This window comes from Branchiostoma belcheri, unplaced genomic scaffold (genome assembly GCF_001625305.1).
Source record: "Branchiostoma belcheri isolate BF01 breed outbred unplaced genomic scaffold, Haploidv18h27 scaffold6, whole genome shotgun sequence".
NCBI lineage: Eukaryota > Metazoa > Chordata > Leptocardii > Amphioxiformes > Branchiostomatidae > Branchiostoma > Branchiostoma belcheri.
Genome location: NW_017804242.1, coordinates 2289195 through 2301960, shown reverse-complemented (window position 1 = coordinate 2301960; position 12766 = coordinate 2289195). Strand labels below are relative to the sequence as shown.

General features: G+C 40.1%; 1 protein-coding gene across 1 annotated transcript in view; it reads left to right on the top strand.

Annotated features, from left to right (window-relative positions):
• Positions 1-12766, top strand: part of LOC109482243 (adhesion G-protein coupled receptor G7-like) — a 28125-nt gene that overhangs the window by 623 nt on the left and 14736 nt on the right. The window contains exon 2 of the mRNA XM_019784935.1: positions 1304-1417. Within this exon, the coding sequence (XP_019640494.1) occupies positions 1304-1417 (114 nt within the window). The remainder of the gene's footprint in view (positions 1-1303; positions 1418-12766) is intronic.

The following is a 12766-nucleotide window of genomic DNA, read 5'->3' as shown; positions in this document are numbered from 1 at the left end:
ATGAGTCACACAAGGAAATGGTTGTGTAATCGCTTATGTGATTGTCTAGTCCACTACTGAGGCTTCTCACTCATGGTTGATGTATATCTGGGAATATATTCTAGGCACACTAATACCAAATTTCATGTCATTTGGTATACAAGGGTACAGGACACCAGAATATATATAGTTTTGGTCTGAAATTAGCCAAAATGAAGGAACCAGAACAATGAATACTAATCGGCCGATGGACGCGCAAAAATGTACTAAAAGCTTGGGCATATGTCAAAGGCACCCGACATGAAATCTGAGGTCGTGTGGTTTAAAGAAGGCAACATTTGTGAGAAAATATTTGTATCCGTATCTGTATACTATACTTAGTTGCCGGTATAACTGCCGTCGGGCGTAACACAGACACCCTTTACACTGAACGACCTGTCACACGCAACCTTTGTACATCTAGCTCTGCGCATTGTTAAAAGCTTTCAAGTGATGATATCGATGCCCTTACTGTAATTAGTGGCAACGAGATCTACTATAGCTGTAGGAAAATTTGTGAACGTCTCAATCCAGGGTTGATAACTCTGGTACTTAATTCAAATGCAGGGTAGCTTGCATTAGGTACTTAGATGTAATAATTGGTGCGTCCATCAGTTTATTAGGCATTTTGTACATCATAAGAATTTCTATTTTGTCTTCGAGTGAAATCCACTGTACTAGCACCCCTTTCATAGTTGTTGGTACAGAATCATGCTGGATTCGGTGCCATTTCCAGTTTGCCTACGTGTCTCTTTGTATATAGGTCATGACATACTCTAGGTTTGGTCTGTGTGCAGGTGATTTTACACCTCGTTGAGCATGCCCACAAATTACGTACGTTTGATCACTCCTAATGTCTATGTCACCTTTAGCATGATTATTGTTTGGGGCAACGATGTTGCATTTTTTTTCTCCCTGAACATTGTTACCTTTACCAATAAGGTTGTGTATTCGGTGGCGTTTGTATGTATGTATGTGTGTGTGTGTGTGCGTGCGTGTGCGTGCGTGTGTGTGTGCACAAGTGTGTGTGTGTGTGTGTGTGTGTGTGTGTGTGTGTGAGAGAGAGAGAGAGAGAGAGAGAGTGTCTGTCTGTCTGTCAACACGATAACTCGAGAAAGTTTGAATGGTTTGTGTTAAAATTTGGCATGCATGTGTAGGCCTTGATGGGTCCTCGAAATGATTAAATTTTGGCCCCCCTGGTGGCTTTTATACTGTAGCGGAACTGTTTGAAATTTCTATTCATTTTTTAAACCATATCAATTACCATTCCAATATGTCAATGCAGACACCGACGACTGTATTGGTGTGACCTGTCAAAATGGAGGAATTTGTGTGGACGGCGTAAACCGCTATAGCTGTAATTGTGCACCTGGCTTTGAAGGACGTCACTGTGAAACAAGTAAGTACATTGTACGTACTCCAATGATAAATGAATATGAAATACACATGTGCAGTCATAATTCTAAGACCTCAAAACAATCATTGAACTAATATCATAAGTAAGAAGAGACTGGGGTTTACAAGGTGGCTCGCCCTCCCCACTCTGAAGGGGGAGGTAAAAATATTGTGCTATTACAATCAAAACATACCAAAACTAACTTCCCTAAGCTTGCTCTTGGCCCACGTCTTGTGGGTGTGCCTCCTGTACAGCTTTAAGGCCTCATTAGAATTATTATTAGTTTTTAATATTATTACAATTGTATATAATGAATGATATTTTATAGCAGTGTATTGTATTGCATTTTTAAGAGTATTGTATGTTATTGTAGGAATTTGTATTTCATGTCAACAATTGTTCGACTTTGTAATTTGTATTGCACTGTATTTATATTGTTGTGTTTGGGAGGACAACTTGTAAAGGTGTCAATACACCTGTTTTGTCCTCCCTTCCACTATGTTTATAGTTGTGGTGAATTCTAATTGAAAACAAATAAACAACAAGAGTTCCGAGATCTCATACCTCCATGAAATATGGGCTTGCTTTGTAATCATTAAGTCAAATTAGGTCATCATTTGCATAATTGGTATCAGTTCCGCCTGCCACATATTAAATAGACCAACCTAAAGTTAGCCCTCCTTTCGGCCTTCGATTCGCCAGCCTTCGATTGAGCCTTCGATTCGAATGGTAGGCACTATTTCGGATACGTCTCAGGCGCGGAAGCATTCTACTGTCCCATATATGCAAATGAGCACGCATACAGTATGTAAATAGACATTTCACATACGTATGTCAAACCAAACCACAACCTTTCAGACTCTGTATTCATTTGATTAAATAATCTTCTAATCTTTAACTACCAAATGAGTTTTAATAATCTTTAAGTGGTCGATACTATCAAAATGAATCAACGCACATGGATTCATCTTCACGTCAAAGATTCAAGAATGCCGTCCAGGACCGCACCCGACATGTTTCAATTAGACGCCTTGTTGCAAAGTAACGAAATAATTTTCTGTATTCAAATGTTTTTAACAATCTTTTAGCGGTCTATACCATCAGATAAAACTGATAAAACTAACGTACATTACGAAGTTTAGACGTCATGACGTCATAGATTAAACAATACGGATTTTCGAGGATCGCAACACTAGTGGATGCATAGAGAATTAACGCCATATTGCAAAGTAACGGAATAATTTATAGAAACCAAATGTCTTTAAAAAATTCTCAAGAGGTCCATACCACAAAATTCGACTGATAAAACCAACGTACATTGCGTCATTTGGACGTCATGACGTCATATATTCAACCATACAGATTTTTAGGGCCAGAATCCCTGTTTATATAATTATATTCAACTACTCGTAGCTAATTAACGAAATAATTCTTAGTTTTTAAATCAATTTTAACAGTCTTTTAAAGGTCCATACCATCAAATAAAACTGATACGTCTAACGCACATTGCGTCGGTTTGACGTCATGACGTCATAGATTCAACCAAACATATTTCTAGGGCCAGAATCCCTGTTTATATAATGATATTTAACTACTCGTAGCTAATTAACGAAATAATTCTTAGTTTTCAAATCAATTCTAACAATCTTTTAGAGGTCCATACCACCAAATAAAACTGATAAACTAACGCACATTGCGTCGTTTGGACGTCATGACGTCATAGATTCAACCATACAGATTTTTTTGGGCCTGAATCCCTGTTTATATAATGATATTTAACTACTCGTACCTAATTAACGAAATAATTCTTAGTTCTCAAATCAACTTTAACAATCTTTTAGAGGTCCATACCATCAAATAGAACTGATTAAATCTAACGCACATTGCGTCGTTTGGACATCATGACGTCATGGATTCAACCATACAGATTTGTAGGGCCTGCATCCTGTTTAGTATGATATTCAACTACTCGTTAGCTAGCGCTAATTAACGAAATGACTTTTCGTTCTCAAATCAATTTTAACAATCTTTTAGAGGTCCATACCACCAAATAAAATTGATACAACTAACGCACATTGCGTCGATTTTACGTCATGACGTCATAGATCCAACACTCGATATTCGATATTCAGTATTGAACTCAATATTCAACTTAACTACTCGTAGCTAATTAACGAAATAATTTTAAGTTTTCAAATCAATTTTAACAGTCTTTTAAAGGTCCATACCATCAAATAAAACTGATAAAACTAACGCACATTGCGTCGTTTGGACGTCATGACGTCATAGATTCAACCATACAGATTTTTTGGGCCTGAATCCCTGTTTATATAATGATTTTCAACTACTCGTACCTAATTAACGAAATAATTTTTAGTTCTCAAATCAATTTTAGCAATCTTTTAGAGGTCTATTTCATCAAATAAAACTGATAAATCTAACGCACATTGCGTCGCTTTGGCGTCATAGATTCAACCATCATGCACGGTGGCAATTCATGGCCACACCGACAGAACTACATGTAGAACGCAACTGGTCTGACATGTATGACTTAAGGGCACGATTTGCAAATTTTTTGCCAAGAAATATAGATTTATGACCAGTACTAGTATATACATACCGTACTCTGCAGAAGGAATCCAATGTGCTACTTTTCCCTGCAACTTTTTGGCGACGCCTCAGGGGGGAGCCTAATGGTACAGTATTGTGTGCAGTTTGCAAGAATTCTAGGAATTGCACAGGCATTTTTTCCACAGGAATGGAATGTCTACAGGCATGTCTGGGATTTTGCTGACACACATCTATGCCCACATTCCTACGTAGTGAATTTCCAAGAAACCCTTGGGACATTGTGGAAATTGTACAGATTCACAACTGAGCAGACACATGCTGATTTACATCCCTGTCCACTCCCATGCAGCATTATCTAGCTCATATAGCTATAGCTCCCATGATGTTAATGATGTAAGCAGTAAGTGATTTTTCTGAATTAGTGTAGAACATCTTCCCCTACGTATCATCGACAGTCTTCAACTCTGCTGCATTTGAACAGGTACTATATCTTTCTCTCTATAATAATTGAGAGGTTTATTGCAAATTCATGCCCGGAGGTTAATTGCCAGTTACAAACATAAAAGAACATTGAAGAACAGTATATAAAATAACTAAAATCCACATAATGAAAGGTAGTTGTCTAAAATTATAGCTACGTCTAAGTCTAAAACTATGTCTGAAGGGTTTGACTTCTCTTTTATAACTGTAGAAGACACGTGTAACGTTATATCTGTAAGTCTCCTTCTCAGCATTTCCCCAACATGTTCAGGGTCACAATGTGAGTTATCAGAATGCCACAAAGAGGAGTATCCATTATGATCTAATACCGGTATGTCTTTAACACGTTGCAATAAAGTTTGTCTACGGGTATTTGTAGGCTTTGCTGTAAGAAAGAGCATCCGTTTGAAGGGAGTGTGAGGTTGTGTCCATTTGGACCAAGCATAACCAGAATTTAACTACTAGTATATCTATATACAAATATCTGTATCTAAAGGAAGTCTACCTAATTCTGCTGTACATTGCTTACTATTTCTAAATACACCAAGAACATTTTTTACAGAATTGGTTGTGTACATTTTCGATAGGTGAGGTCTCATATGTAGTTTAATATAATATTTCTTGTGGACATCAGATGTTGACGTTCAACTTGATAGGTTGTTAACGTTAGGTAAGCATAACCAAATCCTTCGACTAGATCAATTTTGTTATAGGACAATTATTCCCCGGTAATCATTCTCAATGGCAGATTATTTCCTGTACATTTAATAGTCCTTTATAACAGACTTACGTTTCACCTAAAATTAAAATCACACAAATCTATCACAGTTCCAACAACAGAGGAAGATTTTTACTTTTTACGATCGACACAGGTGTCCTGTAGGGCTCTTTTTATTCATAAATACATTGGATGTTGTATTACCTTCTAAGGATTGCCAGGCCGTAAGAAGCACGTGGAAGGTCCCCATTTGGACAACCACACAGAACTGAAAACTAGCCCTTGTAGTGGTGAAACAGACCGCCGTGTTTCCCTGATGGGATCGGAAAACACCTCTAAGCTGACCCGCTGAGACTGGTTACCAGGCTTATAATCTCTGAACTCAGGCCGCAAATCTGTACCTCCCTGTGATGACTGCCTCAAACCAAGCCAAAGTGATCTCTCTTTTCAGCCGACAATCAGTCTGCTTTCCTCACATACCTACAATCATACCCACATTCCTTTCCCACATGCCTTTCAAATGTCCTACATTCTGACATTCTGATCATTCTGGTCCACATTCCAGGATTCCCCACATGCCTTTCAAGTGTATGTCCTACATTCTGGACCACTTTCCTACGAAGTGAAATTCCAGGAAACCCTTGCGACATTGTGGAAATTGAACAGATCATTCACAACTGACACAACGTGGAGTAACCCTGTTCCAACATGCCAAGGTCAGATCACCTGCTAGTAATATATGGTAGCACATTTTGTAGGTGATCGGCACTACAGATAGTACATACTAAGTTAAGATAACAGGTCCGGTAGTGTCCCAACTTCCAATGGTATCAGCATGTGTTGTATCGGATGCGTGGTCTCGCTTGAAAGTGACCCTGTCCCCAAAATGTACAGGTAAAACAAAGACATGTACCTTTCCTTTCTCAGTAGTGACCAACCGTTCTGCTGTAATGGCTCTATCACATGGTTGTCTTCATGTATGCTCTGTCGGTGCAAACACCTCTCTGGATGTGATGTCAACGTGATACACGGTTCTTGGCAATACCATTGCTCCATGACCAGGCTGGGAGAACTGTATATAGAATGCAACTGTTCTGACATGTCTTGGTATGAATCCGTATGATTTAAGGGAAAGGTTTGCAAATTTTGCCAAGAACTATCGATTTTTTAACCGTATGTTTTTTTTTATTCATCAAAACATCAAAACATAACAAGGACAGTGAGGCGCTGCACTGAAGTTTATAACTTATTTTAACAGCACCACACAGCAAAATACAATAACATATAAATACACAAAGTTGACATATCAGTGCGCCGTAGTCCCACCACCCAAAGACATTGATAATACTAATGCTAACAAAGGTTTTTTTTTTAATTATTGAGCTGGAGTGGCCACTAAGGATTATGTATTGACCTCTTATATCTCACTGTCGGAAGTATATCCGCCGATTAGAGCTAGAAGAGCTGGAAGGAAAATTTAGGAGGTAGAAGCGCTTGGTATCTCCAATCTAAGTCTGAGTGAGTTGCATCGTTTTAAAGTTGTACATAGAGGGTAACAACGGGAAGCCTCTAAGAATATGGTGCAGTTTAGCATTATCTGACATATCATTAAGGTTAACAAGATGACCAAGTAAGTCTGCAAGATCCCTACTCTACAGAAGAAGTGCAATGTGCTACGTACTATTCTCTGCTTTGACAAAAAAAATCATCCTTTTTGTACTTTCCATTGCAGCGATCCAATGTCGGGCACTGACGGCTAATAAAGCGATGACTTCTGCCGGAGTGGTCTCTTACCTGTATCTGGTGTAAAGGGCCGGTCCAAGTTTCTGTATAGAAACATCAGTTCCTCGCTTAGAGGTACATATTCGAGTTGACAGAAGTCATACTCAAGATATTGTGATTTTATTTCAAGCTTTGCCAAGCTTTGTTTTCCTTACTTCCCTTTCAGCGGTACAATGTCCGGCCCGGACGGCCCCAGCTAACGGAGCGGTGAGTCCTACCGGACCGGTCTCCTACCCGAACGGGGTCACCTTCACCTGTAACACGGGATACACACTGAACGGCCAAGCTACTCCGACGTGCCAAGCTGCTGGAACATGGAGTCATCCTGTTCCAACATGCCAAGGTAAAACGACCTGCAGGTTTATACATGCTACATTTAGTACGTGGCCATAAAGTACGGATCTAAGTTTAAAAAAACAGATCCGGAATTGTCCTAACTGGTATCAGCATATTTTGCATCAGATCAATTGTCTTGCTTGATCAGTGGCCCTATCCCCAAATTGCACAGGCATTCATAAGCTGTGAAAGTTGAAGAATGACAAATAAGACCTTTCCTTCCTCGATGCAGTAACCAACCGTCTCCTACCTGTATTTAGTATATAGGTTGCTCCAGGTTTCTGTCCAGAAAAATCGATTCCTCACATAGATGTATATATCCTAGTTGGCAGAAGTCATACACAAGATATTGTAATTGTATATCAAGATTTGCCAAGCTTGTTTTTCCTCACTTCCCATTGCAGCGGTACAATGTCCGGCTCGGACGGCCCCAGCTAACGGAGCGGTGACTCCTACCGGAGCGGTCTCCTACCCGAACGGGGTCACCTTCACCTGTAATACGGGGTACCGACTGAACGGCGCTGCTGCTGTGACGTGCCAAGCGGACACCACCTGGAGTCATCCTGTTCCAACATGCGAACGTAAGACGACCTGTAAAGTTGGTTTTATTTCGCCAATTGCAATATCCATCGAGTTGTAGTATGCAGACATCCACCAGATAGTAAGAGGCGTTAGAAGGAAAGAGCGAGACACGTGGATGAACATTACTCAAGATTAAGAAAATTGGCAGGCGTTTCAAGCACCATCCCGTATTTTGTCAATGACGAAAAGTACTTGATTCTACAAACGTTTGACAGTTATCCAGTTGCTTGTCAAGAGTAACTGTTTTCTTATGGAAATCACGAGACCTTTCTATACTAGTATTCAAAACATGATAGACACAGGCATATCCTTCATGTAAGATCAAAGGCGTAATTTCTCCAATCTTCAGAGGGTTATTGACCATTTCAGTTGTACAATGTCCGGCTCGGGCGGCCCCAGCTAACGGAGCGGTGAGTCCTACCGGAGCGGTCTCCTACCCGAACTCGGTCACCTTCACCTGTAACACAGGATATCAACTGAACGGCGTTGCTGCTCCGACGTGCCAAGCTGACGGAACGTGGAGTAGTCCTGTTCCAACATGCACACGTAAGACGAGTTTGATACTAACATGTAATTTCTTGCAAAATTGAGTTTGTTACGCGCTCACACTAAAAACACAAGACATGTCGTCCATTTTTGATATTCAAACGTTGTCAAAAAGACGTCCGTTTGGTATTAAAGAATGTCTCGCGGCCAAGCTGACGGAACATGGACTAAATTCTATCACGAAAGATTGATTCTTCGCCGACATACATACATACATACATACATACATACATATCTTACTCAACAGAAGGCATACATAAATATAAGATGATGTGTTTTCATTTCTAGCTATTCGTTTGACAGGAATTGTTTCTTTTTGTACAGCGGTACAATGTCCGGCTCGGGCAGCCCCAGCTAACGGAGCGGTGTCTCCTACCGGAGCGGTCTCCTACCCGAACTCAGTCACCTTCACCTGTAACACGGGATACCAACTGAACGGCGCTGATACTGCTACTTGCCAAGCTGGCGGAACATGGAGTCCCAACACTGTCCCAACGTGCGATGGTAAGACGACTTTCAAGTTGATGTTTGCTAGGCTTGCTAACATATTATTAACTGAATTGTAGAACATTTACCATATAGTTAAGACAATATTAGAGGGCAAACGCGCCATTTCACAATATTGAAATGATGGTAAACAGACATAAAAAATATTTATTCATATCTATTCTTTTTGAACACATTATGTGCAGAAACCCCGTATTTTAAGGTTTTTAATCACTACAGGACCATTCATAGTTAACATGTACTTCCAGCTACGACGTTTGGCGACTACATGTATAAATATTTGACAGATCGCTCAACGAATCCCATACATAAAGGGCGAATTGTTTACGTTATGGTCCTTTTCTTACTTACAGTCATACTTTTTCATCTTGCGCCATATTTCAGTTATGAAATCAAGGGTCAAACAAATCCAAATTTGGTCGCCGCACGGTTGCATCGCGATCACCGCCCAACTGGAAACGGGATGTAAATCTAGGCTACCCTGATCCAGATGTAAGATGAAAGCCGAAATAGCTTGCATATGAATGATATCTAGATCCCTTAAAGCGTAAGCTAATCCTTCAATAATGAGTCCCTTGCCCTTCCTGACAAACCTGAGGAAGGTCGGGGTTTCTCCAAGTGTTGTTTTTGAATCCTAATCCGGGGTTTGTCCTCAGTCATGTGGCCATAATGCCTTGCTAGATGGTTAATTTTGGAAATAGCCAGGTACATTCGACTTTCCAAGCTGGTTATTAATTTACATGTCTACATGTTTTCTTGCGCATTGTCCTTCTGTATTTGTGTTTTTCGTCTACCTTTGTCGACTTATTCTAGACAGCATGATGTATCATCCAGGTATGTCATCGACGTTAAAAGCAACGACCCTGAAATTGCTTTAACCTTGCCTAGATTAGGGGTTACAAAAGGGGTTCTTGATATGTGTATTTGCTGAACTTTTGGGGCATATTTTGCCCGGGCAGGTAGTTCAGACGTGCACACAACATCGACACGGCGCGCGTCTACATCGAAGTTCCGCGCGCTCCTGCTCTGAGCATCAGTCGGCCGCTGAGACATTGTGCCTCGGCACACGGTGCCTATCTTGTCAGCCAGGGATATCAGCTTTTCAGGTTGTGCGACGGATTTCGGCCACTTTTGTAAAGAGTTGGGAATATAGTCAGACCTGGTCACTGAGAGTATCGATATCAGACAACCGCTATCTGCGATACTAGGCTTCAGCGCACAGCATGTCTCTCTGGTCAACTTGAAACTTTTCTTGGATATCAGAGTTCAAACTTGTGCGACGGATTTCGGCCACTTTTCCGAAGAACAGGCCCTAGAGTTCGACGTGCAACATGAAGGTCGCCCTTGGGCTTGTCAGCGCCATTCTAGCAGCTAATCTGCACATAGGCAAGTAACTCTGAACGTTTTTCCGTCAATACTACCTGCTCCTACATTTTACTCTCTAGTTTATGATATCTGATAAATGTGATCATCATCGAGCAACTGTGGTTACCATTCATAATTATGATCATAAGTGTAAAAATGGGCACCTAGTTCGACATGTAAACATTCATGGTTTAGGGTGTGGAACACAATGAAGCGGTACGGATTTGGTACGCTGTCAGACAGGGCAGTCAAGTGCTCCAAGTTGTAAACAGTCCTTTTTGTGTCTTTCTACGTACGTGGGTATTCATAGAGCTGTGCAGGTACATTCCACCATTATCAGATGTTGGTGCTGCGTTGTATCGTAAGTGAAGATGACCTTGAAGGTCCGGGCACAGAACACCTTCCTGGATGTGAACACCTTTCTGGCTGTGATTATGTCTAAACGTGAGGCTTAAAGAATTCTGTTCAAATGACAGTTCGTCCGATTTGGGGGCACAGTTGTATTAGACGTATTATAGCGATTGCACAACTTGTGTTCACCTTGCTTAAGCCATTTAACGGCTCCAAATTATCCAAAAAGGGGGCCACAGCCTTGTCACAGGGCAATGACCTAACAAGTTGATGAAACAGAGAAACAAACAAACAATTACGCAAAATAAAAAAAAAAGAGTTCCACGATCTCATACCTTCGCCAAATGATGTTAACCCTTGCGGGTGACGAATTATACAATTTCAATCATTGATTTTGTAAATAAGAGCCTCATTTGCATGGATTATATCAGTTGATCATATTCTCCATCCAATGGCAGCCTTATCACAACAAAAAGGCTAATTATAGCACTTCCTCATAAATTATGCAAATGAGGTCTGATTTGAATAAATTATGTTTATTGATATTCACCTTCACTTAACTTCCAAATGTGGCAAGTATGAAATTCGGGGTGCAGAAGTTACAACTATGGAATTATAAGAATTTGCCATTAGTTATGCAAATTAGGTCCTCATTTACATAATCTATATCCTCAGATGTTTTCCCCGTTCTCAAGTAGATGTCACAAGTGTTTCATGGTTCTATTATCGAACAAAGCAGATTTATAGAATTTCCTCATTAATTATGCAAATTAGCTCCTGATTTGCATAATTGCCATCTGATTATGTCAAGCATCACTTCAACTACCTACATACCAAAAATCACGACAATACGTCAACCGGTTCTTAAGTTATAGTCCTTCAAATTTTTTTCAACAAATGCTCCTGCAGTTCCAGAACAAGGCGCTAGGGGACCCAAACTCATGTCACTTCTTCCCTACTCCAAGAACTATCTACCAACCAAAATGTGGTTGTCGTGACCCTAGCATGTCCAGAACATGAGATATCAAAACCGGAAGTTCAGCTGCAGTACCTAGGAAAGCCGCCAGGGGGCCCAAAATCTAATCATTTCTAGGCCTCATTAAGACCTACCCACCTACCAAGTTTCATTCCAATCCACCCACTGCTTCTTGAGTTATCTTGCTAAACCACACACACACAAACACACACACCCACCCACACACACACACACACACACACACAGACAAACGCTACTGAAAACATAACCTTCTTGGCGAAGGTAATAAAAATAAAAAATAAATCTATCTGAGCAGGACACGAGATTTGCCGGATGCAGTTATGATATTTCCAACATCAGTAATATCGCAATAGCTTGCACCATGTTTCGCTGTCGTCTTATAACAATATCGTTTCGTCCTTACTCTCATACAGACAAACTGTTCTACTGACGTGGTGTTTCGATGGCTTTTAACAGAGTTTAACACATTTCGGTATAATGATAGGTTCCAGTCACAACAACTTTTGTTGAGGCCCTATTGTATCTACCTTGACATCATTCCTTGACCAATGTTTGTGTTTCATTTTGTTACAAACAAAATGGCTATGTTTACCACGTGCACAGTCGCTTAACTTGCGGGCTTGCCATCTAGATGATCAAAGGAAAAAATCTTTTCTTTCTTATAAAAAAATCTTTTGCAAACGTTCTGACACGTCAAATGGCCTGGTAGAAAGCATCTCATACTAACATTACAGATATATGTTTGGTTGAATCTATGACGTCATGACGTCAAACCGACGCAATGTGCGTTAGTTTTATCAGTTTTATTTGATGGTATGGACCTTTAAAAGACTGTTAAAATTGATTTAAAAACTAAGAATTATTTCGTTAATTAGCTAGGAGTAGTTGAATATAATTATATAAACAGGGATTCTGGCCCTAGAAATCTGTATGGTTGAATATATGACGTCATGACGTCCAAATGACGCAATGTGCGTTGGTCTTATCAGTCGAATTTTGTGGTATGGACCTCTTGAGAATTTTTAAAAGACATTTGGTTTCTAGAAATTATTCCGTTACTTTGCAACATGGCGTTAATTCTCTATGCATCCACTAGTGTTGCGATCCTCGAAAATCC